This window comes from Homarus americanus, unplaced genomic scaffold, assembly GCF_018991925.1.
Source record: "Homarus americanus isolate GMGI-L3 unplaced genomic scaffold, GMGI_Hamer_2.0 scaffold48228, whole genome shotgun sequence".
In the NCBI taxonomy this organism is placed as follows: Eukaryota; Metazoa; Arthropoda; class Malacostraca; order Decapoda; family Nephropidae; genus Homarus; species Homarus americanus.
This window is the reverse complement of record NW_024715945.1, coordinates 262,930-278,629: the sequence shown is the minus strand read 5'-3', so window position 1 is coordinate 278,629 and position 15,700 is coordinate 262,930. Positions and strand designations below refer to the sequence as shown.

At 41.8% G+C, this 15,700-nt stretch overlaps 1 protein-coding gene across 1 annotated transcript; it reads right to left on the bottom strand.

Annotated features, from left to right (window-relative positions):
* Positions 1-202: 202 nt before the first annotated feature.
* Positions 203-13,851, bottom strand: LOC121857991 (mucin-2-like; the record flags this gene model as incomplete). The annotated part of the gene is made up of 4 exons (XM_042354224.1): positions 13,335-13,851; positions 10,889-11,068; positions 811-2,055; positions 203-724 (listed from the first exon to the last, which is right to left on the bottom strand). Coding segments are annotated over exons 1-4 (2,464 nt in total), but the record flags the coding sequence as incomplete, so codon positions are not given.
* Positions 13,852-15,700: the final 1,849 nt, after the last annotated feature.

Here is a 15,700-nt window from a genome sequence, read left to right as displayed (position 1 = left end):
TTGCAGCATTGTTAGTAGTGATAGTGTTGTACTTGTGATGGTGTTGTACTAGTGATGGTGTTGTACTAGTGATGGTGTTGTACTAGTGATGGTGTTGTACTAGTGATGGTGTTGTACTAGTGATGGTGTCGTACTAGTGATGGTGTCGTACTAGTGATGGTGTCGTACTAGTGATGGTGTCGTACTAGTGATGGTGTCGTACTTGTGATGGTGTCGTACTTGGTGATGGTGTCGTACTTGTGATGGTGTCGTACTTGTGATGGTGTCGTACTTGGATGGTGTCGTACTTGGATGGTGTCGTACTTGTGATGGTGTCGTACTTGTGATGGTGTCGTACTTGTGATGGTGTCGTACTTGTGATGGTGTCGTACTTGTGATGGTGTCACTTGTGATGGTGTCGTACTTGTGATGGTGTCGTACTTGGATGGTGTCGTACTTGTGATGGTGTCGTACTTGTGATGGTGTCGTACTTGTGATGGTGTCGTACTTGTGATGGTGTCGTACTTGTGATGGTGTCGTACTTGTGATGGTGTCGTACTTGGTGATGGTGTCGTACTTGTGATGGTGTCGTACTTGTGATGGTGCGTACTTGTGATGGTGTCGTACTTGTGATGGTGTCGTACTTGTGATGGTGTCGTACTTGTGATGGTGTCGTACTTGTGATGGTGTCGTACTTGTGATGGTGTCGTACTTGTGATGGTGTCGTACTTGTGATGGTGTCGCACTGTGATGGTGTCGTACTTGTGATGGTGTCGTACTTGTGATGGTGTCGTACTCTGTGATGGTGTCGTACTTGTGATGGTGTCGTACTTGTGATGGTGTCGTACTTGGTGATGGTGTCGTAGCTGTGATGGTGTCGTAGCTGTGATGGTGTCGTAGCTGTGATGGTGTCGTAGCTGTGATGGTGTCGTAGCTGTGATGGTGTCGTAGCGGGATGGTGTCGTAGCTGTGATGGTGTCGTAGCTGTGATGGTGTCAGTAGCTGTGATGGTGTCGTAGCTGTGATGGTGTCGTAGCTGTGATGGTGTCAGCTGTGATGGTGTCGTAGCTGTGATGGTGTCGTAGCTGTGATGGTGTCGTAGCTGTATGGTGTCGTAGCTGTGTGATGGTGTCGTAGCTGTGATGGTGTCGTAGCTGTGATGGTGTCGTAGCTGTGATGGTGTCGTAGCTGTGATGGTGTCGTAGCTGTGATGGTGTCGTGAGCTGATGGTGTCGTAGCTGTGATGGTGTCGTAGCTGTGATGGTGTCGTAGCTGTGATGGTGTCGTAGCTGTGATGGTGTCGAAGCTGTGATGGTGTCGTAGCTGTGATGGTGTCGTAGCTGTGATGGTGTCGTAGCTGTGATGGTGTCGTAGCTGTGATGGTGTCGTAGCTGTGATGGTGTCGTAGCTGTGATGGTGTCGTAGCTGTGATGGTGTCGTAGCTGTGATGGTGTCGTGAGCTGTGATGGTGTCGTAGCTGTGATGGTGTCGTAGCTGTGATGGTGTCGTAGCTGTGATGGTGTCGTAGCTGTGATGGTGTCGTAGCTGTGATGGTGTCGTAGCTGTGATGGTGTCGTAGCTGTGATGGTGTCGTAGCTGTGATGGTGTCGTAGCTGTGATGGTGTCGTAGCTGTGATGGTGTCGTAGCTGTGATGGTGTCGTAGCTGTGATGGTGTCGTAGCTGTGATGGTGTCGTAGCTGTGATGGTGTCGTAGCGCTGTGATGGTGTCGTAGCTGTGATGGTGTCGTAGCTGTGATGGTGTCGTAGCTGTGATGGTGTCGTAGCTGTGATGGTGTCGTGAGCTGTGATGGTGTCGTAGCTGTGATGGTGTCGTAGCTGTGATGGTGTCGTAGCTGTGATGGTGTCGTAGCTGTGATGGTGTCGTAGCTGTGATGGTGTCGTGGCCGGGATGGTGTCGTAGCTGTGATGGTGTCGTAGCTGTGATGGTGTCGTAGCTGTGATGGTGTCGTAGCTGTGATGGTGTCGTGAGCTGTGATGGTGTCGTAGCTGTGATGGTGTCGTAGCTGTGATGGTGTCGTAGCTGTGATGGTGTCGTAGCTGTGATGGTGTCGTAGCTGTGATGGTGTCGTAGCTGTGATGGTGTCGTAGCTGTGATGGTGTCGTAGCTGGATGGTGTCGTAGCTGTGATGGTGTCGTAGCTGTGATGGTGTCGTGTTGATGGTGTCGTAGCTGTGATGGTGTCGTAGCTGTGATGGTGTCGTAGCTGTGATGGTGTCGTAGCTGTGATGGTGTCGTAGCTGTGATGGTGTCGTAGCTGTGATGGTGTTGTAGCTGGATGGTGTTGTAGCTGTGATGGTGTTGTAGCGCTGTGATGGTGTTGTAGTTGTGATGGTGTTGTAGTTGTGATGGTGTTGTGAAGCAGGATGGTGTTGTAGTTGTGATGGTGTTGTAGTTGCGGGATGGTGTTGTAGCTGTGATGGTGTTGAAGCCAGATGGTGTTGTAGTTGGTGATGGTGTTGTAGTTGTGATGGTGTTGTAGTTGTGATGGTGGTGTTGTAGTTGTGATGGTGTTGTAGTTGCGATGGTGTTGAAGCTAGTGATGGTGCCGTAGTTGTGATGGTGTTGTAGTTGTGATGGTGTTGTAGTTGTGATGGTGTTGTAGTTGTGATGGTGTTGTAGTTGTGATGGTGTTGTAGCTGTGATGGTGTTGTAGTTGTGATGGTGTTGTAGTTGTGATGGTGTTGTAGTTGTGATGGCAAGTTGTAGTTGTGATGGTGTTGGTAGTTGTGGATGGTGTTGTAGCTGTGATGGTAAGTTGTAGTTAAAGAGTGGTGTTGTGAAGCAGATGGTGTTGTGAAGCAGGATGGTGTTGTAGTTGTGATGGTGTTGTAGCTCGGATGGTGTTGTAGGTTGCGGGATGGTGTTGTAGTTGTGATGGTGTTGTAGTTGTGATGGTGTTGTCGTTGTGATGGTGTTGTCGCTGTGATGGTGTGTTGTCGTTGGTGATGGTGTTGTCGTTGTGATGGTGTTGTCGTTGTGATGGTGTTGTCGCTTGTGATGGTGTTGTCGTGCTGTGATGGTGTTGTCGTTGTGATGGTGTTGTCGTTGTGATGGTGTTGTCGCTGTGATGGTAAGCAGAAGTTGTGATGGTGTTGTAGCTGTGATGGTGTTGTAGCTGTGATGGTGTTGTAGTTGTGATGGTGTTGTAGCTGTGATGGTGTTGTAGTTGTGATGGTGTTGTAGTTGTGATGGTGTTGTAGTTGTGATGGTGTTGTATTTGTGATGGTGTTGTATCGGTGGATGGTGTTGTATTTGTGATGGTGTTGTATTTGTGATGGTATGAGAAGCTGTGAAGGTTTTATAGTTGTGAAGGTTTTATAGTTGTGATGGTGTTATTGCTGTGATGGTGTTATTGCTGTGATGGTGGTGCAGTTGAGATGGTGTTGCAGTTGTGATGGTGTTAGTAGTGATGGTGTTATAGTTGTGATGCGTTATAGTTGCGGGGATGGTAAGAGAAGTTGTGATAAGTGTTGTAGTTGTGATGGTGTTGCAGTTGTGATGGTGTTGGGGAAGCTGTGATGGTGTTGTAGTGTGATGGTAAGTTGTAGTGTGATGGTAAGAGTAGTGTGATGGTGTTATAGTGTGATGGTAAGTATAGTGTGATGGTGTTATAATTGTGATGGTGTTATAGTTGAGGTTATATTTGTGATGGTGTTATAGTTGTAGTATTGTTAGTTCCTAGTGGTGGTATAGTTGTGATGGTGTTATAGTGTGATTGTGTTATAGTGTGATGGTAAGTTATAGCAGATATGTTATAGTGTGATGGTGTTATAAATTGTGATGGTGTTATAGTTGAGGGCTATATTTGTGATGGTGCTTAAATTGTAGCATTGTTAGTTCTAAATGGTGTATAGTTGTGATGGTTATAGTTACAGCTTACTTTCTTTGATCTCTAACCTTTCTAGGCTGTCCATTCCAACAAGGTAGGTAAGCAGGTAGTCCATTCCTAACGAGGTATGCCAAACGTCCTACCTTAGTAAATCTATTCCTTGCCACGACCATCTATATAAATAACTGAAAGAGCGTCTCAATATAAATAAAAAAAGAGTTGCCGGTGGTACATGGCAACTACTTCATGGGAGATCATGAAAAGCAGGCTACTACCAGGTGTGGCAACATTCAAGGTGTCAAGACATGACATTGTCCTATCTATATTCAAGAAATGCTGCATGAGCGCAACACGTATGTACAGTCATTTAAAAATGCTCTGAAAAACATGCCTTCTGACGAGCATACAAACTCAGGATCAAAGCAGACGATCCCTAAGGAGAAATATGAAAGAAGATTCAATGTCTCTGTAGTTGATGAAGTAGCCATCCTGATTGTCGGTCAAGAGTTTGAGAAACGAGACATCATATCAAAATGAGAGATGAGTCGCCTACAAGAATATCAGACACACATCGATCCTATGATGCACTGCAGTATTCTCTCATCTTCTGAAAGGTGAAGACGGATATCACTTCAACATTCCTCACACAGATCTAGCGACTGGTGCGGCAAAAGTAGGTAAGAAACTTCATCCAATGACTTTACCTTTACAGATTCATGATCAGAGAAGACAGTTTCATCCAGATACTAAGATCATGAAACCTCTTCCACCAGTTTGTAGTGGACATGTATGCCAAAATTCTAAAACCGAAGACTCCACCTTCATATGACTCAACCAAAAGAAGCTCAGGGTTGATGACTACATTCATCTGAGAGATGGTATAAGGATGGACATGTGGGCAATGTTGGACAGCTGGTGATTCTCCCCTTCCTTCACTGGAGGTCCAAGTGATACATGCATGAAAAGACTCTGGGATGCCATGTCCTATGTCAGAAACTATGGACGACCAGATCTCTTTCATTAATTTTACATGCAACCCTGTATGGACTGGATATAAACAGAAGCTCTAGGAAGGCCAGAAAGGACAAGATCGGCATGACATTACAGCGAGAGTATTTCTGTCAGAAAATGATCAAATCTATGGACTTGCTTATAAAAGAGTCAATCTTTTGGCCCTACGCTACATTGAGGGCCAGAAACGAGGTCTACCACATGGCCGCAACACTACTAGAAGGAGGACGTACTGCACACTCAACTTTAAACTGCCTCTCAACCTCGCTCACAATGAGAATCCAGTGTGCAATATCAAAAAGGGATCGTCAGAGGCAAACTCTTAGAAAAATGCAGCCTCAAAATTTGGGATAAATGCTCTATGTCTCACAAGTTAGTTTGAAGTACTTGGACAGGACCAGTAAGACATACGAGAAAATGACCAGCTCATGGGTGGCATTACACGGTCATTGCTGGAGACTTTCGCCAGACTACCTGTCATTCCTCGAAGTACCCAGCTGATGAACTGAAATGCGTGCCTCAAGGCATCATAACACCTTGGGTGTTCAGACACTCACCCTATCCACAAACATGAGAGTACATCAAGGAGATGAGGATGAACGGTTTACAAAACCTCTACTACGGATTGAAATGGAACTTTCTGTTGATTCAGAAAGACAAATAATCATTCCTCGAGGATGTGGAAATGTTGTAAAGTCTCAATTGGCTACCACCAACATGGTCTACCCAAACATTGTCTCGCCACCAGATCGTAAGTGGCTGCGTGAACGCAATTCTGCACCAAAGAATGAAAGAGTGGCTGAAATCAACATGAGTCTACTCCAGACTGCTTCCAGGCAGGAGAGACCTCATTCAAGTCTGTTGATACAGTAAAACGACCAGGACCAAGCAGTCCAGTACCCCTGCAGAATTCTTACCTTTTGGAGCCCTCTGAATGCCTCCTCACCACCTCACTCTCAAGATTGAACTACCATAATGTTTCCAAGAAATCTTGAACCACCAAGGCTCTGCAATGGCACAAGACTGGTGGTGAAGACCATGATGCCACACATGTACCAAGCTACAACACTGACAGGAAAGCTAAAGGAGAGGACCTGTTTATACCAAGGATACCTTCATCACCACTGACCTGCCATTTGGAGTTCAAGCGACTTGTATCCTGTTAAAGTGAAGCCGTCAGCACTGAGCCCACAAAAGCCAGGGACAACTCAAGATGGCTGGCCTAAACCTGCGTTTCCTGTTTCTCTCATGGACAGTTCTATGTTGGCTCCAGAGTGGAACTGGCAAAATCTGTACAAACTTGTTCTAATGGCAAAACCAAAATGTGGTCTACCCTCATGCACTACAGTAAGACAATGTGGAGCCCTGAGGGTGGCGTCCTTACTTCCTCGTGGCTTAGCGGAAAGAGCTGCCCGGAGGGCGCTGTTTCTGCTAGTAAGTAGTAATGGTGATAATAATTTCGTAATGAAGGTGTTAGCATATAAAACAATACTAAAGGAACAAAAATAACATGGCCGAGGCTGTTGAAGTCAGCTCACAACAACAGCGTATATCTTTCAGCCCCACCCACCCCCATACACCTGGCCCACCACTAATGGGTACGGGACTCATTTACTCATGAAACCCTGAAGGCGCCCCACGCCACATGTTGAATACGGCAAAGTCTTGTAGCGTGGGTTCTGGGATCTCAAACCTGTATAATTGGTCGATATGGAGCCAGTCAAATAGCTCGTTGACTTGCCTTTTGTAGTAGTACCCATTGAAATCGTTTTGTACACTCATGTGATTTTTCTATGGTCAAAGTATTCTGACTTGCTTTCGAAACAGACGAAAAAGCAGTTTGCACTTGGAACACGAAGAGACATAACGCCAAGATCACGAGGAAGCATGATCAATTGTTTATTGCTATAAAAGATAATTTTATCCGTAATGTTATCTCTAGCTACGGAGGTCAGGAATTTCTTCCTTCACAAATCAAAGGCGATTTTAAAATTGATTCTCCTGTAGTGAGAGGAGGAAAAAGGATTTTACATAACCAAAGACCCTGTACAGCGCAGAACATGCACACTGTGCTAATAATAGAATTACCGCAAACTTTCTTATGTTGCTGACATTCTTTTACCTTCCGCGGTCTTCCTCCGCCCCTGTAGTGAAGGGGTCAGACTTTTCTACAACTAAGGCCACGGTAGATGCCCTGACATACGCAAATACTTACCCAAGTTTTCAAAACATTTTTTCCTTTTTCTCCAAGGGCGATATTTTCCTTAAGCTTCCTGAAATTCTTCCTCCCTCCTCATCACTGGAGGAAGAAGAGAAACCAAAATTTTCTTCAAGGATATTTTCCTTGGCTTCCCTGGAAATTCTTCTTCTTCCTCCTCATCACTGGAGGAAGAAGAGAACCAAAAATTTTCTTCAAGGATATTTTCCTTTTGGTTTCGAAATTTTTCTTCCTCCTCATCACTGGAGGAAGAAGAGAACCAAAATTTTCTTCAAGGATATTTTCCTTGGTTTCCTGAAATTTTTCTTCCTCCTCATCACTGGAGGAAGAAGAGGAACTGAAATCTTTTCCAAGGATATTTTCCTTGGCTTCCTGAAATTCTTCTTCCTCCTCATCACTGGAGTGGTGGTTGAAGAGGAACCAAAATTTTCACAAGGGCGATATTTTCCTTGGCTTCCTGAAATTTTTCTTCCTCCTCGTCACTGGAGGAAGACGAGGAGCCAGGACAAAGACGGGAACATTTCATCCGTCCCCATTCTCGTCGTCCGTCTAGCTTTTCTTAACTTCGTGTTGTTGTTTTGCAGTATCTTCTTCTTCTATGACCAGTCTCGTCAAATTGAGACTGACTTTCGATCCTTATCACGCCCACTATAACCTTCTAACCACCGCTCATGTTTTCAACGGTGATGTTTTCACCGATCAAATTGTTGACCATTGTTTTGGGAACGCATAATCGTCATCAAATTTTGTTGCCATGATTTGTTTTAATACCTATTAGAATGGCGTTTATTTACACTTGTTATTATTACTAAACATAGGAAATAGTAAAGAGGTTGGAACTGGGTCGAGGCAAGACTGTGGAAGGGTTTGTTGTGATGGTGTTATAGTTGTGATGGTTATAGTTGCAGTACTGTTAGTTGCAATGGTGTTATATAGTTGTGATGGTTATTGTTGTAGTATTGTTATCTGTAATGGTGTTATACTTGTTGTATGGTTATTCGTAATGTTGTTATTGTTGTAGTATTGTTAGTTGTGATGGTTACAGTTGAAATCTTTTATTTTGTGATGGCATTATAGCTGTGGTGGTTATAGTTGAAATGGTGGCTGGGATGGTGTTATACTGTAGTTGTAGTATTGTTGGTTGTGATGGTGTTATAGGTTGTGATGGTTATAGTGTGATAGTTATAGTTGTAGTATTGTTAGTTGTGATGGTCAAATTTGTAGTATCGTTAGCGATGTAAAGTTGTAGTATTGTTAGAAGGTTGGTGTTGAGTAGCTAGATGGTGTTATAGTTGTGATGGTGTTATAGTTGTGATGGTGTTGTAGTTGTGATGGTGTTGTGAAGCTGTGATGGTGTTGTAGTTGTGATGGTAAGTTGTAGTTGTGATGGTTATAGTTAGATGGTGTGTTATAGTTGTGATGGTTATTGTTGAAGTATTGTTATTTTGATGGTGTTATAGTTGTGATGGTTATTAGTGTGATGATGTTATAGTTGGTGGATGTTTTTTGTTGTAGTATTGTTAGTTGTGATGTATCAAATTTGTAGTATCGTTAGTTGTGATGTAGTTGTAGCATTGTTAGAAGTTGGTGTTATAGGTGTGATGATGTTATAGTTGTGATGGTAAAGTTATAGTTGTGGATGGTGTTGTAGTTGTGGTGGTGTTGTAGTTGTGATGGTGTTGTAGTTGTGATGGTTATAGTTGTGATGGTGTTATAGTTGTGATGTATATTGTTGAAGTATTGTTATTTTGTGATGGTGTTATAGTTGTGATGGTTATTGTGTGTGATGATGTTATAGTTGTGATGTTTTTGTTGTAGTATTGTTAGTTGTGATGGTGTTATAGTTGTATTATTGTTAGTTGTGATAGTGTTAGTTATAATATTGTTAGTTGTGGTGGTGTTATAGTTGTGATGGTTATAGTGAGTGATGGTATAGTTGTGATGTTTAGTTGTACGTTGTTAGTTGTGGTGGTGTTATAGTTGTGATGGTGTTATAGTTATGATGGTGATACAGTTGTAGTATTGATAGTTGTGATGGTGTTATAGTTGTGATGATGTTGTAGCTGTGATGGTGTTATAGTTCTATTGTTAGTTGTGGTGGTGTTTACAGTTGCGATGATGTTATAGTTGTGATGTTTTTAGTTGTAGTATTGTTAGTTGTGATGGTGTTATGGTTGTGATAGTGTTAATGTTGTAATATTGTTAGTTGTGATGGTGCTATAGTTAAGTGATGGTGAACAGTTGTAGCATTGATAGTTGTGATGGTGTTATGGTTGTGATAGTGTTAATGTTGTAATATTGTTAGTTGTGATGGTGTTATAGTTATGATGGTAGAAATAGTTAGCATTGATAGTTGTGATGGTGTTATAGTTGTATTATTGTTAGTTGTGATGATGTTATAGTTGTGATGTTTTAGTTGTATTATTGTTAGTTGTGATGTTATAGTTAACATGGTTGATAGCTGTGGATGGTGTTTGGTTGTGATAGTGTTAATGTTGTAATATTGTTAGTTGTGATGGTGTTATTGCTGTGATGGTGTTATTGTTGTGATGGTGGTATAGTTGAGATGGTGTTGTATATTGTTAGTAGTGATGGTGTTATAGTTGTGATGGTGTTATAGTTGTGATGGTGTTGTAGTTGTGATGGTGTTGTAGTTGTGATGGTGTTGTAGTTGTGATGGTGTTGTAGTGTGATGGTGTTGTAGTGTGATGGTGTTATAGTGTGATGGTGTTATAGTGTGATGGTGTTATAGTGTGATGGTGTTATAATTGTGATGGTGTTATAGTTGAGGGTTATATTTGTGATGGTGTTATAGTTGTAGTATTGTTAGTTCTAATGGTGGTATAGTTGTGATGGTGTTATAGTGTGATGGTGTTATAGTGTGATGGTGTTATAGTGTGATGGTGTTATAGTGTGATGGTGTTATAGTGTGATGGTGTTATAATTGTGATGGTGTTATAGTTGAGGGTTATATTTGTGATGGTGTTATAGTTGTAGCATTGTTAGTTCTAATGGTGGTATAGTTGTGATGGTTATAGTTACAGCTTACTTTTCTTTGATCTCTAACCTTTCTAGGCTGTCCATTCTAACAAGGTAGGTAGGTAGGTAAGTAGGTAGGTAGTCCATTCTAACGAGGTATGCCAAACGTCCTACCTTAGTAAATCTATTCCTTGCCACGACCATCTATATAAATAACTGAAAGAGCGTCTCAATATAAATAAAAAAAAGAGCGTCGGTGGTACATGGCAACTACTTCATGGGAGATCATGAAAAGCAGGCTACTACCAGGTGTGGCAACATTCAAGGTGTCAAGACATGACATTGTCCTATCTATCCAAGAAATGCTGCATGAGCGCAACACGTATGTACAGTCATTTAAAAATGCTCTGGAAAACATGCCTTCTGACGAGTACAAACTCAGGATCAAAGCAGACACGATCCCTAAGGGAGAACATGAAAGAAGATTCAATGCTCCTGTAGTTGATGAAGTAGCCATCCTGATTGTCGGTCAAGAGTTTGAGAAACGAGACATCATACTCAAAATGAGAGACGAGTCGCTCACAAGAATATCAGACACACATCGATCCTATGATGCACTGCAGTATTCTCTCATCTTCTGGAAAGGTGAAGACGGATATCACTTCAACATTCCTCACACAGATCTAGCGACTGGTGCGGCAAAAGTAGGTAAGAAAGTCTCATCCAATGACTTTTATTCTTACAGATTCATGATCAGAGAAGACAGTTTCATCCAGATACTAAGATCAAGGAACCTCTTCCACCAGTTTGTAGTGGACATGTATGCCAAAATTTAAACCGAAAGACTCACCTTCATATGACTCAACCAAAAGAAGCTCAGGGTTGATGACTACATTCATCTGAGAGATGCAGTAGCAAGGGATGGACATGTGGGCAATGTTGGACAGCTGGTGATTCTCCCCTCTTCCTTCACTGGAGGTCCGCGATACATGCATGAAAAGACTCGGGATGCCATGTCCTATGTCAGAAACTATGGACGACCAGATCTCTTCATTAATTTTACATGCAACCCTGTATGGACTGACATAACAGAAGCTCTAATGGAAGGCCAGAAAGGACAAGATCGGCATGACATTACAGCGAGAGTATTTCGTCAGAAAATGATCAAATTCATGGACTTGCTTATAAAAGCATCAATCTTTGGCCCTACACGGTGCTACATTGAGGGCCAGAAACGAGGTCTACCACATGGCCGCAACACTACTAGAAGGAGGACGTACTGCACACTCAACTTTTAAACTGCCTCTCAACCTCGCTCACAATGAGAATCCAGTGTGCAACATCAAAAAGGGATCGTCAGAGGCAAAACTCTTAGAAAAATGCAGCCTCAAAATTTGGGATAAATGCTCTATGTCTCACAAGTTAGCGTTTGAAGCATTGGACAGGACCGTGCAAGACATACGAGAAAATGACCAGCTCATGGGTGGCATTACAATGGTCATTGCTGGAGACTTTCGCCAGACCCTACCTGTCATTCCTCGAAGCACTCCAGCTGATGAACTGAATGCGTGCCTCAAGGCATCATACCTTTGGAGAAGTGTTCAGACACTCACCCTATCCACAAACATGAGAGTACATCAAGGAGATGAGGATGCTGAACGGTTTACAAACCTTCTACTACGGATTGGGAATGGAACTTTCTCTGTTGATTCAGAAAGACAAATAATCATTCCTCGAGGATGTGGAAATGTTGTAAAGTCCTCAACTGAGCACACTAACATGGTCTACCCAAACATTATCCGCCACTACAAGGATCGTAAGTGGCTGCGTGAACGCGCAATTCTGGCACCAAAGAATGAAAGAGTGGCTGAAATCAACATGAGTCTACTCAGACTGCTTCCAGGCAGTGAGACCTCATTCAAGTCTGTTGATACAGTAAACGACCAGGACCAAGCAGTCCAGTACCCTGCAGAATTCCTTAATTCTTTGGAGCCCTCTGGAATGCCTCCTCACCACCTCACTCTCAAGATTGGAACTACCATAATGCTCTTAAGAAATCTTGAACCACCAAGGCTCTGCAATGGCACAAGACTGGTGGTGAAGACCATGATGCCACATGTACTGGAAGCTACAACACTGACAGGAAAAGCTAAAGGAGAGGACCTGTTTATACCAAGGATACCTCTCATCACCACTGACCTGCCATTTGAGTTCAAGCGACTTCAGGTCCCGGTTAAAGTGAGCTTTGCCATGACCATCTACAAAAGCCAGGGACAATCCCTAAAGATGGTTGGCCTAAACCTGGTGTTTCCTTGCTTCTCTCATGGACAGTTCTATGTTGGATGCTCCAGAGTGGGAACTGGCAAAAATCTGTACAAACTTGCTCCTAATGGCAAAACCAAAAATGTGGTCTACCCTCATGCACTACAGTAAGACAATGTGGAGCCTCCCGGAGGGTGGCGTCCTACCGTGGCTTAGCGAAAGAGCCGCCCGGAGGGCGCTGTTTCTGCTAGTAAGTAGTAATGGTGATAATAATTGTAATGAAGGTGTTAAAGATATAAAACAATACTAAAGGAACAAAAATAACATGGCCGAGGCTGTTGTGTCAGCTCACAACAGCGTATATCTTCAGCCCCCACCCACCCCCCACACCTCATTCATTTTAATGGGTAATGGGACTCATTTAATTATGAAACCCTTGAAGGCGCCCCACGCCACATGTTGAATACGGCAGTCTTGTAGCGTGGGTTCTGGGATCTCAAACCTGTATAATTGGCCGATATGGAGCCAGTCAAATAGCTCGTTGACTTGCCTTTTGTAGTAGTACCCATTGAAATCGTTTTGTACACTCATGTGATTTTTTCTATGACAAGACTTGACTTCGTTTTCGAAACAGACGAAAGCAGCTTGCACTTGGAACACGAAGAGACATAACGCCAAGATCACGAGGAAGTATTAGATCAATTGTTTATTGCTATAAAAAGATAATTTTATCCGTAATGTTATCTCTCTAGCTACGGAGGTCAGGAATTTTCTTCCTTCACAAATCAAAGGCGATTTTAAAATTGATTCTCCTGTAGTGAGAGGAGAAAAGGATTTTACATAACTAAAGACCCTGTACAAAGCGCAGAACATGCACACTGTGCTAATAATAGAATTACCGCAAACTTTCTTATGTTGTTGACATTCTTTTACCTTCTCGCGGTCTTCCTCCGCCCCTGTAGTGGAAGGGGTCAGGACTTTTCTACAACTAAGGCCACGGTAGATGCCCTCTGACATACGCGTTAAATACTTACCCAAGTTTTCAAAACATTTTTTCCTTTTTTCTCCAAGGGCGATATTTTCCTTGGCTTCCTGAAATTCTTCTTCCTCCTCCTCATCACTGGAGGAAGAAGAGAAACCAAAATTTTCTTCAAGGATATTTTCCTTGGCTTCCTGAAATTCTTCTTCCTCCTCATCACTGGAGGAAGAAGAGAAACCAAAATTTTCTTCAAGGATATTTTCCTTGGCTTCCTGAAATTCTTCTTCCTCCTCATCACTGGAGGAAGAAGAGAAACCAAAATTTTCTTCAAGGATATTTTCCTTGGCTTCCTGAAATTCTTCTTCCTCCTCATCACTGGAGGAAGAAGAGGAACCAAAATTTTCTCCAAGGATATTTTCCTTGGCTTCCTGAAATTCTTCTTCCTCCTCATCACTGGAGGAAGAAGAGGAACCAAAATTTTCTACAAGGGCGATATTTTCCTTGGCTTCCTGAAATTCTTCTTCCTCCTCGTCACTGGAGGAAGACGAGGAGCTAGACAAAGACGGGAACATTTCATCCTCGTCCTCCTCATTCTCGTCGTCCGTCTAGCTTTTCTTAACTTCGTGTTGTTGTTTTGCAGTATCTTCTTCTCTATGACCAGTCTCGTCAAATTCGAGACTGACTTCGATCCTTATCACGCCCACTATAACCTTCTAACCACCGCTCATGTTTTCAACGGTGATGTTTTCACCGATCAAATTGTTGACCATTGTTTCGAACGCATAATCGTCATCAAATTTTGTTGCCATGATTTGTTTTAATACCTATTAGAATGGCGTTTATTTACACTTGTTATTATTACTAAACATAGGAAATAGTAAAGAGGTTGGAACTGGGTCGTGAGGCAAGACTGTGGAAGGGTTTGTTGTGATGGTGTTATAGTTGTGATGGTTATAGTTGTAGCATTGTTAGTTGCAATGGTGTTATAGTTGTGATGGTTATTGTTGTAGTATTGTTATCTGTAATGGTGTTATACTTGTTGTATGGTTATCTGTAATGTTGTTATTGTTGTAGTATTGTTAGTTGTGATGGTTACAGTTGAAATCTTTTTATTTGTGATGGTATTATAGTTGTGGTGGTTATAGTTGGAATGGTGGTTGGGATGGTGTTATACTGTAGTTGTAGTATTGTTAGTTGTGATGGTGTTATAGTTGTGATGGTTATAGTGTGTGATAGTTATAGTTGTAGTATTGTTAGTTGTGATGGTCAAATTTGTAGTATCGTTAGTTGTGATGTAGTTGTAGTATTGTTAGAAGTTGGTGTTATAGTTGTGATGGTGTTATAGTTGTGATGGTGTTATAGTTGTGATGGTGTTGTAGTTGTGATGGTGTTGTAGTTGTGATGGTGTTGTAGTTGTGATGGTTATAGTTGTGATGGTGTTATAGTTGTGATGGTTATTGTTGAAGTATTGTTATTTTTGATGGTGTTATAGTTGTGATGGTTATTGTGTGTGATGATGTTATAGTTGTGATGTTTTTGTTGTAGTATTGTTAGTTGTGATGGTCAAATTTGTAGTATCGTTAGTTGTGATGTAGTTGTAGTATTGTTAGAAGTTGGTGTTATAGTTGTGATGATGTTATAGTTGTGATGGTGTTATAGTTGTGATGGTGTTGTAGTTGTGGTGGTGTTGTAGTTGTGATGGTGTTGTAGTTGTGATGGTTATAGTTGTGATGGTGTTATAGTTGTGATGGTTATTGTTGAAGTATTGTTATTTGTGATGGTGTTATAGTTGTGATGGTTATTGTGTGTGATGATGTTATAGTTGTGATGTTTTTGTTGTAGTATTGTTAGTTGTGATGGTGTTATAGTTGTATTATTGTTAGTTGTGATAGTGTTAGTTATAATATTGTTAGTTGTGGTGGTGTTATAGTTGTGATGGTGTTATAGTTGTGATGGTTATAGTGAGTGATGGTATAGTTGTGATGTTTTTAGTTGTAATGTTGTTAGTTGTGGTGGTGTTATAGTTGTGATGGTGTTATAGTTATGATGGTGATACAGTTGTAGTATTGATAGTTGTGATGGTGTTATAGTTGTGATGATGTTGTAGTTGTGATGGTGTTATAGTTCTAATATTGTTAGTTGTGGTGGTGTTATAGTTGTGATGATGTTATAGTTGTGATGTTTTTAGTTGTAGTATTGTTAGTTGTGATGGTGTTATGGTTGTGATAGTGTTAATGTTGTAATATTGTTAGTTGTGATGGTGTTATAGTTATGATGGTGAAATAGTTGTAGTATTGATAGTTGTGATGGTGTTATGGTTGTGATAGTGTTAATGTTGTAATATTGTTAGTTGTGATGGTGTTATAGCTATGATGGTGAAATAGTTGTAGTATTGATAGTTGTGATGGTGTTATGGTTGTA